The sequence below is a fragment of the Euprymna scolopes genome, chromosome 23, assembly GCF_053919585.1.
Source record: "Euprymna scolopes isolate OS-2025 chromosome 23, ASM5391958v1, whole genome shotgun sequence".
Lineage (NCBI taxonomy): Eukaryota > Metazoa > Mollusca > Cephalopoda > Sepiida > Sepiolidae > Euprymna > Euprymna scolopes.
In genome coordinates, this window is record NC_136504.1 from 118825527 (window position 1) to 118842824 (window position 17298).

The 17298-nt window shown below is 31.2% G+C and overlaps 1 protein-coding gene across 1 annotated transcript in view; it reads right to left on the bottom strand.

The window, feature by feature from the left end:
- LOC145245674 (zonadhesin-like) overlaps window positions 1–17298 on the bottom strand; it is a 248332-nt gene that overhangs the window by 139925 nt on the left and 91109 nt on the right. The window contains exons 14-18 of the mRNA XM_080107232.1: window positions 15578–15843; window positions 12582–12772; window positions 10376–10559; window positions 6109–6356; window positions 2032–2339 (exon numbers count right to left, since the gene is read on the bottom strand). Coding sequence (XP_079963358.1) covers window positions 2032–2339; window positions 6109–6356; window positions 10376–10559; window positions 12582–12772; window positions 15578–15843 — 1197 coding nt within the window. The remainder of the gene's footprint in view (window positions 1–2031; window positions 2340–6108; window positions 6357–10375; window positions 10560–12581; window positions 12773–15577; window positions 15844–17298) is intronic.

Here is a 17298-nt window from a genome sequence, read left to right on the forward strand (position 1 = left end):
AATCTACATGGGTTGTCTAGGTCTCTACACGTGGTAGCTTGTCTTATTATTTTCCATTCGACTACCGGCGAATGTCCGCTTTCCTTGAGTTTCCAGTATTTATTTGCTAGCGGTGTTTTCATACGGTGTTTTTTATTGTTGAATATACTTTTGTGGTCATAATATCGAGTTTTAAAATCTAAGGAGGTGATACCTACGTAATATTCCTTGTTATTCGGGGTTTCTTTCACAAATATTGTGGCCTAGTAAACTATGCTTTTGGTTAGACATTTATTTTGAAGTGGGCAAAGTGTGCAGTGTCTACAGTTGCATTTATCTCGTTCGTTATTAGTATTTTTATTCTAGTATGGTTGTTCTTGTCCGGGATTGGTTTATTATTATTATTATTATTATTATTATTATTATTATTATTATTATTATTATTATTAGTGTTATTATTTCTGCTAGTGTTAGTTTTATTTTTCTCATGGTGTCTACTTTTTTACTGTTTATTTTATTGTTGTTTACATTGTTTTTATTTAATATTTTGTTATTATGTGCTTTAATTATCATCTCCAAATTTTCGCAGCAGCTGTAGGATAACTTTAAGGTATTTTTATTGAAAATTTTGTGTAAGAGGTTGGTTGCGGGAGTATTTTTCAATAAGATCAATAAATTTCTTGCCACGTTTTGTTTTTAACATTTGATTGTATGGGGCCGTATACCAAATGATAGTTCTTTTTCTTCTATTTTTAATTTTCTTATAATTATTGGTGTTTTGTTGCTTATATTTGATATCGATATTTTTGTATCCACTATCTTTTAGGGCTGTTTCATAGATATTGATTGACCTGTTAAATGCATTTTCATCACTTAAGTTATTACTGAGTCTACTTATGATCAAGTAAGGAATCTGTTTATAATTGATGGTGGGTGATTGGACTTAGAGTTTACGTATATTGGAGTAGTGTTATCTTTAAGTAGAGTTCATATGTGTTTTTATCTAAATTTAATGTGACGTCCAGGAAGTTTGTTATTTTTATGTTAACTGATACGTCTGCTTTTAGGCCTAATTTTTTCATTTCCTTGTGTATGATTTTCTTAAGATTTTTTTTATTATAGCTAGTTATGTATATATATATATATATATATATATATATATATATATATATATATATATATATATATATCCATTTGGAATTTGGAGACAGGTATGAATCTTACAACCAAATTGATTAGCCAAATTGATCTTGAACAGAAAAATAAATCCAATATCTAGAACACTTTTTTGTTGTTGTGATTAAGGGAGGTGGTGTTGGTCAACACTACTGGGGAGCCATGATTTAATATATTGTTTTGTTTTTACACTCCTAAACCTGTTTCATGGTAGACATATGATGATCTTTTAAATAATATTAGGACTATTATGAATTCGAAAAAGCAAATTGATGCAGCGATTGCAGGCAATTAAATGAAATACTGACTAAATAGTTTTCCAATGAATGATAAAAAAATATACAAATAAGTTTTTATATCGTTTTAAAAGTTAAAAAAAAAAACTTCCTAGACTATATGCATATAGATACAATACAATATTTAGTATTGTAGAAAGACTCACTAAACATGTATATTGAACTAGCTATTCCGACCTATCGTTATCCGGCAATATGTAAACTTCTGTTAAATAATAGCAATTAACAGATTTCACAGTTATACAATATAAGTGTTATTGTGTTTTTTATATAGAGGAACTCTTTTTCTAGTAACACCCGGCCACATGTCTGCTAGTTATTTCTATAAAAAAACTATTTTCCAGGTAACGCCCGGCCACGGGTCAGCTAGTAATTTCTATGAAAAAAAAACTCTTTTCCAGGTAACGCCCGGCCACGGGCCAGCTAGTTATTTCTATGAAGAAACGTTACGTCCATTGATGATTGTCTATGTAATGGAAAATGACTCAAACGACAAGATAATGAAATAATCAAACCAGACAATGACAAAAACTATCATAAAGATTACTTCATGGTAAAAACATAAAAAGATTATCCTTACTTCTTTGAAGGTTTGTCGCTGTCATCCGGTACAAGATAACTTGTTCCAATCTTTGAATATTTATTTTTAGCACCTGATACATCAACTCCTTCTTTAGTTCGATAATCATTCCTTTTCCCGTCGCAGTCACCGCAGATTCCAGTTAGATTGCCGCCAAATGTCGCTTTCGGTACACACACTTTAACTCGGCTTTTAAAGTCAAACTTCACTTCTAGACCCCATGGTGTTGTGACACAACCCCAGAAACCAGAGTAAGTAATGAAAAACTTGTTTTTTGTGTATGGAACAGACACAACCTCTTCGTTCACCTGGTGAAGAAAGAAAACAATGGATGTAATGTTAGAAGGCGAATTACATATCTTATTTAGTTACACCTCTCTCTCTCTCTCCTCTCTCTCTTCCTCTCTCTCTCTATATATACATACATTATATATATATACATACATATATATATATATATATATATATATATATATATATATAAAGGCAAATATATCTGTAATGAAAACAAGGCGAGAGATTCATTCTAGTAATCTTGAATTCAATTAGGAATCCTACTACTCATCTACTTGACAAGCGGAAACGTACATTTTTTGTAACTTGGATTATCAAGGAGGAGATAATCCATAATCACAACATACCCCCATCAACTTCTCACTCATAGAAGTCGTTAGAAACGAATTAGTTATCTTATTTAGTTACACATATTTCTATTTACATATAAAAGACACAGGACAACATCTACCTATCTACAAAACTGATGGTCTACCACCAGCATAGATGCCACCATCATCAAGGCTCAACTTCACTGAGTTGGACGTGATTTGCCGAGACATCTGATGTACGGGGAGCTACAGGCTGGCAAACGAAACCAAGATCGACCAAAACTAATCTAGAGGTCCTTGACCATGCAAAGTCCACCAGCATAGAGGCCATCATCATCAAGGCCCAAGTCCTTGGAAAAAATCCACATTATTAAAAAATGTAGAAAACCAGTTCTAGTAAATAACAATTACCAATGGATAAAAACTAAAATGACAAATTCTGTTGATTTGGCGATGGATTCTTCAGAGGCATCAAATCTTGTGGGATTATTCATTCTATATACTCTCACAACCATATTTAATACTACGGATATGGGCATATATAGAGATGATGGACTATATAATTACTAACTATAATAAAAAAAAACTCCAACAAAGTCAAGGGAGATAACTTTAAGAAATCATACACAAGGAAATGAAAAAATTAGGCCTAAAAGAAGACGTATCAGTTAACATAAAAATAACAAACTTCCTGGACGTCACGTTTAATTTAGATAAAAACACATATGAACCCTACTTAAAGATAATGCTACTCCAATATACGGAAACCCTAAGTCCAATCACCCACCATCAATTATAAAATAGATTCCTAACTCGATCGTGAGTAGACTCATCAATAACTCAAGCGATGAAAATGTATTTAACACGTCAATAAATATCCAAGAAACAGCACTTAAAATAGTGGATATAAAAATATTGATATCAAATATAAGCAACCAAACACTAATAACTATAATAAAATTAAAAATAGAAGAAAAAGAAATATAGTCTGGTATACATCGCCATACAATCAAATGTTAAAAACAAAACTTGGCAAGAAATTTCTAGATCTCATCGAAAAGCACTTCCCCATAACCAATCCCTTACACAAAATTTTTAATAAAAATAACCTAAAGTTATCATACAGCTGCTGCGAATATTTAGAGATGATAATTAAAGCACATAAAACAAAATATTAAATATCATGAAAACAACCACAAAATAAACAATAATAAAGTGGACATCATGACAAAAATAAAACTAAGACAAAGAACACATGTGTAACTAGTAGAAATAATAATGATAATAATAATAATAATAATAATAATAATAATAATAATAATAATAATAAACCAACTCCAGACAACGACAACCATAGTAGAAATAAAAATACTAATAATGAACAAGATAAATGCAACTATAGATCCTACGCAGTTTGCCCACTTCAAAATAACAACAACAAAAAAACACCAAATGAAAACAACATTACCAAACAAATATTGGGAGCTCAAAGAAGGTGGACGTTCGATGGTAGTCAAATGGAATATAGTAAGACAAGCAAACACATGTAGAGACCTAGACGATCCAATTAGATTATGCCTTCATGAAAAATTTGCTATCCTATACTTTAAAGAACCCCAACATCTATTAAACTGCAGGAGAGAAATAGCGAACATTGGCCTATTTTCTGCCCACCTGGATTTATAACCCCGAACGAAATAGGACTCCTTCTGATAATGGATTATCCAGGTTGTATCAACTTCTTTTTTCGTATAATTTTCTCCATATAATTATCCACAACCACTCAAGAAACTGTTTTCAATAATTGTGCTGAAAAGCAAAATAGCGTCCATTTGCAGCTGAACATTTCGCTAACTGCATTTAATTTCCTCTGATGATATGAGCCATTGTTGAAAATCTATGGATTAAGGAAACTAAAATAACCCCTGCTATATATTCCTTTTTTGAAATAATGGAGTGTCAACTTCCTACTTTTATGCAACAAGAACACCCATTTCTAGATCGGGTTTTGACATGCAATCAAAAATGGGTTCTTTATGAAAACCGGCGACGCTCAGCTCAGTGATTGGAGGCCGACGAAACTCCATGACACTTCTCGAAGCCAGAGTTGCCACAAAAAAAGGTTATGCTGGCTGTTTGGTGGTCTACGACCGGTTTCATCCATTTCAGTTTTTGAATGCAAACGAAACCATTACGACTGTCAACAAATGGATGAAATGCATCAGAAACTTCGACAACAACACCCAGCAGAAGTTGAACAAATTGAGCTACGAAACTCCGTCTCATCTGCCATACTCTCCAGACTTCTCACTGTCTGACTATCATTTTTCAAGCATCTCGCGTACTTTCTGCGTTAGAAATGCTTACAAAACCTGAACGATATCAAAAACGCCTTCAGCGACTTCATCGCCACCAGAACGCGAGATTTTTTTACGTTACTTGCATAAATACATTTGTTTTGCGTCAGCCAAAGTGTGTTAACTCTAATGGTGCTTATTTCGATCAATTTTTTTTACTATTGAAGCCGAGCTATCTTCATGTGGATTGAAAAGTTAGAAACCGCAAAAACTTTCTTGACAATCGTCGAGGAATTTTCTTTCACTTACTATGACTTTACACCTTTTTTTTTAATTGAATTCTATTTCATCATCAACGATTCTGGAGCTGTTTTCTCATTATAACTCAAAAAGTTAAAAAGATGCAAAGACGGAAATGGTACCATTAAAACGAGTGACCTTTTGTGCTTGAGAATTCATTTTTCTACATAAGCACCATTCCCAATGCAATTTTTGCCAGGAATTTATTTATTTATCTACATAGTCGTTGTTGTTTCACCACGTTTCGGCCAACTCATCCTCTAGCCTTCTTCAGGTTGTTAGTCGCGGCCAGATAGGAATGCTCAGCCTCATAACTGTATATCCAGTAATTACTGCCTTCCATAGTTGTTTTCTCACCACATGTTGAGCCAAGTAAATCTCTGGCCTCTTTTGGATAGGATTGAAGCCGCTATCTTCAGACAAGGCTCACTTGGAACAACAAAGATTCAACGCCTCTATCCACTGAACGACGCGCCGCAGAGGACAATCAAGGTTGGATTTTTTGGTCTTAATCCAACTTTTTGTTCCTATCTGGTCTTCCATTGTCGGGTTCGTACCGAATGATATTATATATTATTTTTTTATTGCAATCCTTTGAAATGGTTTCCAATAAAAAAAGTATATGTATATAATATAGAAGACGTATCTCTACCTCTGACCCACTTAATGGCAGGGGGTTGCTCTCTTAGAATGTCACACCGTCAATATCTGCAAGAGAGAGATGAAATTCAGTTAACATAATAACGCAATTTGAAATCCCCTCTAATCTAATCAGGCGGAATAAAAAAATTGAATCAAAAAGATAGGAGGCTTTACTTTTGGAATGACTCTTGTAAAATAATTTTAGGGTTTAATTCGAATTCAAAATCACTTACCTCTATTGTTCTGTCTTTGTTTAATCGAATAGTAACGTTTTTAAGCTTCACATCAACCATTCGGGTAAAGGAAACTTTCTTATTTTTATACCGGTGTTCGTTCTTGACTTCAACAGCAAAATATGGCTTGATGGTACTTTGTGTCAAAGTATATTTGCAAATCCCCATGAAGTGGATCCATTGGTTATCGTATGTTTTATAATGAGGGTCACCGGAACCAATACACATGCATCGATCTTTACTTGGAACTTTATAACAGAAAAACAAACATAATTTACATCTAAGTAAAATGTAGAGAAAATCGTAACTTACTTGGCTAGCATGTGTGCGTGCTTCAAAGGGTCGGTCGTGTAACAAAAAGGTAAAAAGGAAAGAGAGAAAGAAAGGCTACAACAGCGACACTCAGTTTTATATTTGACAATCACGTGAGCGACGCAGACTCAACCTTTCTATGCAAAATAGACGGGTGAATAAAAACGGACGTTAAGCTAACAGGGATGAGTTGGAAGAAGGCGTGCTACGTACGTAGTCGTGTACAAGTCAACTTGAAAAAAGTGTCGAGTTGTGGAGTTAGAAGTTTTGACAACAGAGTGTCAAGCTTTGGCATTGGAAGTTTTAACAGCAATGTGTCGAATTAATCAGAGAATCGAAAAATTAACTCTGTTAAGGCAGGATAGGTCCCTCCAATCATCTTATGCTCGTACGTACTTGGATCTTATATTGGAGCAGTAAAATCATCTGACCATTTCCCAGCAACTTTGTCAACGGATTTTATGTATGTGCTCCATTTCAGATCAGGGGTGAACACCAGACTCAGAAGCTTGTCAAAATATGGTGATTCCATAAGACGAGAGGCATGCATTTAAGTTAGGGCCAGGTCAGTGGGTCAGAGCGTTGATATTGAAAAGAGTTTAAATAGATTATTTTCTTTGCCACTGTCTAATCAGACTCTAATAGTGGTGTTCGGACGACAAATTAGAAGGAATCCAAGAATCCCATCTAAGGGAAATAACTCCTACATTTTCAGAGAAGAATTGTTTCCCCTTAACTGTGAAATGGTTCCTGCGATTCTCGTATGTAAACATAGAATATGACGAGAGGCGGGAATCTGCGATGGGGACAATGGATGACCGAACATCGTTCTTGGTAGAAGTAGGTGTGTCAGAAATTTCGTGAAAAATAGTGAATAATTCCACCCCATCTTTCCAAGCTTATAACTCCTCCAAAAATGTAATTCAAGCCCTAATTTTTTTTCAATTAAAGGAGCAAGGACCAAGGTTTCATTAAAAAAAAAAACAACAAAAAAACAACGAGTTTTTTTTTAAAGGTTTTAAACTTCGGACTTTACAGGTAAATTTCTAAAAAACACTACTTTTTTTTTAAGTTGAATATATTATTTATTGACCTTTTCTCTTCAATTTGTGATATATAACACTTTGGTTAGTAAATTAATTATTTACTTTTTAATAGACATTTCAAAATGGGAGGCGTGAATTATTCGACCCTCTGTCTTTCCAAGCTTATAACTACTCGAAAAATGTAATTCAAGCCCTAATTATTTTTTCAATTAAAAGAGCAAAGATCCAAGATTTCATTTAAAAAAAAAAGAAAAAACAAATAACGCGGTTAAAAAAAAAAGGTTTAAAACTTCGAACTTTACAGGTAAATTTCTAAAAAACACTACTTTTTTGTTTTAAATTTGAATATATTATTTATTGACCCTTTCCCTTCAATTTGTGATATATAAAACTTTGGTGAGTAAATTAATTATTTACTTTTTAATAGAGACTTGAGAATGGGGGGGGGGAATAAAAAAAAACGCTTGTCTAAAATATTATATTCGGTTTATTGGAAAGAGCATAAAATTTCACATTGACCCTGAAAATATCGTAAAAATAGAATCAATAGAAAAATTTTGATAGATTTTTAAAGTTTAAAAATTGAAAAATATTGAGTTCGTAAAATTCATTACTGTTTTTTAAAAAATAAAAAAAAGATATTTCTATTACTTTTAAAACGACTTTAATAGTTTATTTTGGAAGTATAATCCATAAAGAAAATAAACAACCCACTTTTAAAAGAGAAATTACGAGTTTTTATATTTTATTCGCAGTTTCGTGTTAGGGGTGTCAAAAATTCCTACAAAAATTCTGATACAACTATCGTAGCAGAGACATTTCTGATTCAATCTGTTCCCATCTGTATGCATATACTTTTATGGAATCGTTATGTTAATAATCAATAAACCTTGTTAACCGTTAACCATTGTTTTTGTCTCTCCATCGATGTGATTTATTACCATGTTTTTTTACGGTTATGAAGGATTCCATTTACCCACGTCCTAACAAGTGGCTACACTTATAGGGAAATCTAAATGGGGAGTTATGCAGCAAATTATTGTTTCCCATTGCATATACATTTCTACATGGTCGGAGAAGAAGTGGGGAGTGAGATTTCAAGTAAGCAATTCGAGAAAAGAAGCTTCTGTAGCAAAAAACTTCCTGCATCGAGAAACCTTTACAGAGAAGGGGTATGATTCTGCTGTTATTTAGGCCGGGATAATTATATTGGGAGGGTACACGTGCAGAAAATTCCGTTGAAGGACTTTCAAAGCAAACACAGATATATGGTGATGTGACAGAGACCGGATCCTGGCAGCCAATGAAAAGATTAGATATTCATTTTTGCACCCTGGAGAGGCTAATGGCACACGAGCAAACCCAAATGTGGACACAATACTCGATCTACGAATAGAGTCATCTTCCTATCGGCTTTCTCTCTACTTCCGCCGGATCATGGTTTTCTACCTAAACCACTCCACCTCGTCACAAAAGCAAATGACCTCGGTACAGTTGGGACAACTTCAAAACAACTTACCATTATATAGCAAGTGCGAGCAAAGCCGAGTGGATTCCTATTTAACCCGACGATCCTTTTTAAGCTTTAATACTAAACCTTTAAAGCTTTATTACCAAAACTTTGGCTTCATTATACATAAAATCAACGGACAGTCCATTCTTGAATAAAATATATTTATGAACTTTTTTGTTTGAGTAAAAGACAGTTTATAAACATATTAATAAAAAAAAACAGTTCATAAATATATTAAAAAATTTTTTTTTTTAATCCGAAAATTGATTGGGTATATAAACATTTGTAATAGATTATTTGGGTAAATAATGATATATTAATTATAAATAATAAAATTACTAATTACTAAATAGAACGTTTCTGGCAGGATATACCTAAATTAATGGAATTTTTTAAATACGAATATGTGAGTTTTAGTGACTTTATTTCGAAGATTATAATGGCGAAATGTAAGCAAACTATAAGATATTTGCAGTTTCTCTTCCAATTTTCGGGTTTTTTAATCATGTCCAAACGTATTTTATTTCCTTTTAGTGGATTGATTGTTGCTATTTCTTCTGATGAGTTAAGGGCAAAATAGATGCGTTTTAATTTAAAGTTCGCGTTTCTTATTATATATATATATATATATATATATATATATATATATATATTATTCAATTTTCACCCCAAATAAGGCACAGTGCCACTTTAATGCAGGGGGCTACTATCAGGGACTTAATTAGCGGGGTCATTATGAAGGGAGATGAGTAGAAAGATGTTTGTTGACATTACACTTGAACTTCTGCATATCGTTGCAGTTGGGAAAGCAGAATCCCGGAAGGGAGTTCCAAAGACCCGCAGTTCTGGGGAAGAAACTATTGGAGTAAAAGGCTTTCTTGCACCTAGTGATCTCTACTGTAAAGGGATGAGACTTAGTAGCTTGTCGGGTTTGTCGGGGGTAGTTACGTCGGGGAGGTACAAGTGTTTGCAGTATATATATATATATATATATATATATATATTATATATATATATATATATATATATATATATATATATATATATATATATATATGAGAGAGAGAGAGAGAGAGAGAGAGAGAGAGAGAGAGGGGGGGGGTAAAGAAAGACATTTTTTATGATATGAATAGGTTAGCCAAATTAATCCGGTGTAGGTAACTAGATCTTTTCTTCTTTAATTTTTTAAAATATATTTTTGTGTCAAAAATAAATACCTAATAGATTATACAGCTGAAGATTTTAATTTGAGGTTGGTCTTTTTGCCGTTTCTTTATTTTATTCTGCGTTTTAATTTAAAGTTCGCATTTATTTTATTTTACGTTAAAGTTTCTTTTTTTCGGAATTGAAGTCAAAACGCATTTCATATTTTTGAATGCGGAGAAGAACATGTTACCTTCAGGAATGCACTTCTTGTTTTTCTTCACGAATCCTTTCTTACAAACACATTGGTATTTTCCGTCTTCCAGTTTGCATTCTGAATTTTTTCCACAAGGTTTGGCAGGCTTCTCCGTCACTTTTCCGCCCGAACCACAGACAAGCAAGGTACGGCAATCAGAAGTCAAACGTCTTTCTCCCAACTACAAGCCGTAAAGTAAAAAAAAAAAATAATCAATAAGATTATAAACAAAAATTTATGACTTAATAGAAAATATAGGATAAAACGATAAAATTGTTGCCCTAGAAAAGACATGATTCCATTTCCGTTTAATAAAAACCGGTTTTCTATTTTGTCGCAGAACCTTCTACAAATTAGCCAGTTGTGTACAAATTCCAAGAGCCATAGCTGCTTTATGCTCTCTACCGATCCAAGTTATGACAACTGGACGGTTCAACGAATGAGGGAACAGCTAAACGAAGTTTCCGGCAACGGTTATGGTTTTTGGCTTGGTTTCAAACGAGGGCAACATCACGCCACCTCACATCTTCGAAGTCGTACTTCTTCTCTTGTTGGTGCCCTCCTCCCCCAACCTGAACCAATTGGACTACTTCGTTTGGTCATACATTGTGGATATCGCCAGCATGACCTCTTACAACACCAAAACCAGCCATAACGCTGCCATCTGCCGAGTATTCGCCGAGAATTCGCGGTGTTTCCGCCGGCGCTCGTGGAAAAAGTATGCTTCCAATTCCGGACCTGAATCGAGGCGGTGAAGGCGGCTACATTGAATAGATGTCAGCTCTACTACATAATCAAGTCACCCGAATTGATTTTTTCAATCAAAGTTTGAAAATAAAAATTAAATATTGTTTTCTTAGAGCGACACTTTTATCGTTTCACTCTATTTGGCGTGGTAATTATAGTCCGAAAATGTACTGTTTTTTTTTTTTTCAAAGTATTATAAGTTTTGAATGAGACGGGGGGTGGGTGTTGAAGGAACTATATGAAAAAACAATTCGTTGCATCGTCATGTCAATAATTTTTTTTTTTTTTTACCGAGTTAAACCCTACAGCAAAAAAATGGAATGACCGACGATTTTTGGTTTGTGGGTTCTCTAATGGAGACAGTAATCTTCCTCATGTGGAGACACTCTTAACCTATCTTACTCGTTCGGCGTCCAGGCTCCAACTCAACTAAAATTGCTTAAAAAGGAACACCTGACACGTCACGTCCGGCCTCCGCTCGCATAGTTCTGGTGTAATTCACCAGTTTGATGCATGTCACAACATGACCCTTTGGCCCCTTCTACACCTGCATCCTCACTTAGCTTATTGTTTTCCACGATTTAATCTTTGTTGTTTATTCTGTTAGCTAGCTAGCTAGCTAGATAGATAGGCAGATAGATAGATAGATAGATAGACAGACAGATAGATAGATAGACAGACAGATAGATAGATAGATTGATAGATAGATAGATAGACAGACAATTAGACAGACAGATAGATAGAGAGACAATTAGATAGATAGATAGATAGATAGATAGATAGACAATTAGATAGATAGATAGATTGATAGATAGATAGATAGATAGACAATAAGATAGATAGACAATTAGATAGATAGATAGATTGATAGATAGATAGAAAGATAGATAGATAGATAGACAATTAGATAGATAGATAGATAGATAGACAATTAGATAGATAGATAGATAGACAATTAGATAGATAGACAATTAGATAGATAGACAATTAGATAGATAGATAGATAGATAGATAGACAATTAGATAGATAGATAGATAGATAGATAGATAGACAATTAGATAGATAGATAGACAATTAGATAGATAGACAATTAGATAGATAGATAGATAAATATATAGATAGATAGACAATTAGATAGATAGATAGATAGATAGACAATTAGATAGATAGATAGATAGATAGATAGACAATTAGATAGACAGATAGATAAATAGATAGATAGATAGATAGACATTTAGATAGATAGATAGATAGATAGATAGATAGACAGACAATTAGATAGATAGATAGATAGATAGATAGATAGATAGATAGATAGATAGATAGATAGATAACAGACAATTAAATGTGTCTACCCGGCCTTGCCCGGCGATTACCTAACAATTGTTTACATCTTTTTTTGTTTGTTTTCTTGCTTTATTATTTATTAATTATTTTTTTAATAACAGTACTTACTTGCATGTAGCCACCTTGGTATACACAACCACATTTATTCGATTTAACACAACCTTCACCGCTGAGCAGGTATCCCTTTTTGCACACGCAGCCCTCTTCAGTCCCAGTACAGTTTGGTTTACGATTAGCACAAGATGGTTGGCACACCGAGGCATTGTATTTATATTCTTTATTCTTTTCGCATTTGGCAGCTGTAAAAGTAAAATTAGATTTTAAAAACAACTTAGTGACATCAGAGGTTATCAAATATATAAATATCAAACGTCGGTTTGTGTGTTTGTGTGTTTGTGTGTGTTCGGATATCCGTTAAAAACTTTCGTCAGCTGCATCAGACAGGTTTGAACGGGTACCATCTGAAAGAACGATCCTTCAGGCGCATAATATGCGAAAATTAGAAAAAAAGATCAATTATGTGGTGATAAACTAGACCATTAGCCGGTCACTTTTTGTGTGGAGATTTCTGCAAGTCACGTACGTATATCAAACTGAATAATGATATTGATAAAAAAATCAAACTTATATTCTTAAAAAATATAGATAATGATATTGCTAAAAATATAGATGATGATATTGATAAAAATATAGATTATGATATTGGTAAAAATATAGATGATGATATTGATAAAAATATAGATTATGATATTGGTAAAAAATATAGATAATGATATTGTTAAAAATATAGATTATGATATTGATAAAAATATAGATGATGATATTGATAAAAATATAGATGATGGTATTGATAAAAATATAGGTAATGATATTGTTAAAAAATATAGAAAATAATATTGTTAAAAAATATAGATAATGATATTGTAAAAAATATAGATAATAATATTTTTTTAAATATAAATAATAATATTGTTAAAATATTGATAATGTTTTTTTTAAAAATAGAGATAATAATATTGTTAAAAAATATAGATAATATTACTGTTAAAAAATAAAAAGATAATGATGTTAAAAATATAGATAGCAATTTTGTTAAGGAATATATTAATTATATTGTGGAAAACTATACATAATAATATTTTTAAATATAAAAATAATTATTTATTTTAAAATATAGATAATAATATTGTTACAAATATAGATAATAATATTTACAAATATAGATAATAATATTGTTAAAAATATAGATAATATTATTGTTAAAAATATAGATAATAATATTGTTAAAAATATAGATAATGATATTGTTAAAAAATTTTGATAATAAAATTGTTAAAAAAATATAGATAATAATATTGTTACAAAATATAGATTATAATATTGCTAAAAATATAGACACTGATATTGTTGAAAAATGTAGATAATTATATTGTTAAAAAATATACATAATGGTATTGTTAAAAACATAGATAATTATATCGTTAAAAATACAGATAATTATATTGTCAAAAAATATAGAAAATAATATTGTTTCAAATATAGATAATTATATCGTTACAAATATAGATAATGATATTGTTAAAACATATAGATAATTATATTGTTAAAAAATATAGATAATGTGTTTGTTAAAAATATTTGTAATGATATTGTTAAAAATATAAATAATGGTATTGTTTAAAAATATAGATAATTACATTGCTAAAGATATAGATAATTATATTGTTAAAAAATATAGATAATGCTTTCGTTAAAAAATATAGATAATAATATTGTTAAAAAATATAGATAATAATATTGTTAAAAATGTAGATAATAATATTGTTAAAAATGTACAATATTATATTGTTAACAAATATAGATAATGATATTGTTAAAAATATAGATAATTATATGGTTAAAAATATAGATAATTATACTGTTAAAATATAGATAACAATATTGTTAAAAAAATATATAATGATATTGTTAAAAAATATAGATAATGATTTTTAAAAAATATATAGATAATAATATTGTTAAAAATATATATAATGATATTGCTAAAAAATATAGATAATAATATTGTTACAAAATATAGATAATGATATTGTTAAGAAATATAGATAATTATTTTGGTAAAAAATATAGATAATAATACTGTTAAAAATATAGATAATAATATTGTTAAAAATATAGACACTGATATTCTTAAAAACATAGATTACACTATTGTTAAAAAATATAGATAATAATACTGTTAAAAATATAGATAATAATATTGTTAAAAATATTGATAATGATATTGTAAAAATATAGATACTGATATTGTTTTAAAATACAGATAATTATACTGTTAAAAATATAGATAATTATACTGTTAAAAATATTGATAATGATATTGTTAAAAATATAGATAATTATATTGTTTTAAAATATAGATAATTATATTGTTAAAAAATATAGATAATTATACTGTTAAAAAATATAGATAATGATTTTGTGAAAAAATAGAGATAATGATTTTGTGAAAAAATAGAGATAATGATATTGTTAAACAGATCTGGATAATGATATTGTTAAAAAGATCTGGATAAAAATATTTAAGAAAGATCTGTATGAAGATATTGTTAAACAGATCTGGATAAAGATATTGTTAAATAGATGTGGATGAAAATTTTGTTAAAAAGATCTGAATAATGATATTGTTACACATTCTATCTTTCTATCTGTTTTTCTCTTTTCTATTGTGGTCTCTGGAGCATTACTGAAAACTTCTAAATTAAATTAAGGCGGCATCCATCGCACTATTGCAGCACTTTATTGATCCTTGGCGAATGAATTTGTTATTTCATTTTAGGTATTATTCATCCAGCGCAACGCTGATCAAGAAAATACCTATTTTGTGGATGATCTTTTTATTTTTAAGCTTATAGTTAATTACATGCACATACACACGCACCACTAACTGCTATTCCATCTAACACTTATCGTTTGCAAGTTTTTGACCTTGAAGTACTATTTTTTAGCTTATTACATCAAGTGTATTCATGCCTTGTCTGGAGCGATTTCCATAAAAAATACGTAATCCCATAACAACTGTTTACATAATAGATGAAACTTACGGCATTTCGCTTTCGTTCTCCATTGGACGGAAAGTCCCTTATCTTCACATAATTGTATGAATGCTTCCATGGCTCGGCAAAAGACGGTATTTTTTTCAGGACTGCCATCATAAGCACACATATCGATTTTGCACGACTTCAGTTGCCCTGCTACTACATCTTTTGGCAAATTTTCCCGGCATTTCGCGAATATCTCATCTATAATTAAGTCACATCGCTTTGCGTCTGGCGTTTTGCAATCTATATCGATGTCACTAACTTCGCACCTGGAAAATAAGAATAACGTAAAAATTAAGGAAATTCACCAAAAATGTATCTTAGACTAGCTATCATGGCCCGGTATTCCCCCAGCGTATTTAAGCTTGTCTCCATACTGCAGTACTGCAGGAACCCCTCTCTGGACCAAAGTATCATAAGTTTGCAACAACAGAATCCACATACAAATTCAGTACACCTAGGCTAATAACCACTATCATATGCAGCTTTCGAACAGCATTTTAGAACCATTCAACCGTGATAATAAAATGCTACATTGTATTCTACGAACACCATCACAATCGCAACATTTTTAGAGGAAGGACTCCCTATTTTCTCTCTAAATATTTAGTACTACCACCACTACCAGTTGTCAACGGAAGGAAATGTACACATTCCAAAAATTCTGTTACTACACCGTCCTAAACTGGCTATTCTCAATTCATAAATAACAAAGAGTCACTAAGGTACATTTTCAGATGTCTTTGTCAAACCAATAAATACACTGACCAACTCTTACGATCGACTTTAGATACATATATATATTATTGAATATTTTACACTTCACCAGACTATTCATTCCCGTGAAATAACCCTTTTCTTCACCCTATTCCCTCTGCTTCACCATTTGTTATCAAGTAAGATCTATGACTTACTTGTAGTTTCATTAAATACTTTTGCAAGCAAAACCCGATCCGCATTTTGCTAAATCCTACCCTCTGACGAGAAGGAAAGTATTTATTCGAAACTCGGCGGATGAAGGACTATCCACTTATTTTGTGCCTCCTTTTTAAAATTAAATTTTTTTAATTCTTTCAAAGTGTTCTTTAACATGTTTTCTTAACTACTTGTTCTTATATATATATATATATATATATATATATATATATATATATATATATATATATATATATATATATATATACTGAGTTATAAAATATATATTATATATGGCGATTAAGCTACACTGAATATTCCGCGTTTCATCAACTCTAGGACTCTTCATGCTTATGCGCGAATTTTGTGGTTTTCTGTCGTTTTTATATACGCAACTTCTATTGAGATTTTAGTTAGCCAATAAGCTTATAGTATCCACCGCGCCCTTCCTATCAGCCAAGGAACATGCACTTATCGGACAAAGGCCTATTTGACCTCTGGTTGACATGTTCCTTTGTGTGTGGTCTATATCTAGTTTCTTGACCTGTTTTAAATGTAGTTTAGGGTTTTTTTATGTTAGTTCATATATATATATATATATATATATATATATATATGTATATATATGTGTGTGTGTGTGTGTGATCGTTTATGTATATTCATGTTTATTTTATTTATTTATTTGTTTATTTTCTATTGTTTTTTTTAGTTTTAAAACTATTTTGCATCGCTATCCTAGAGTAAATTTTATCCTGTGAACACAGTTATTCGCTATTTCTCTTCTACAGATAATAGATGTTGGGGTTCTT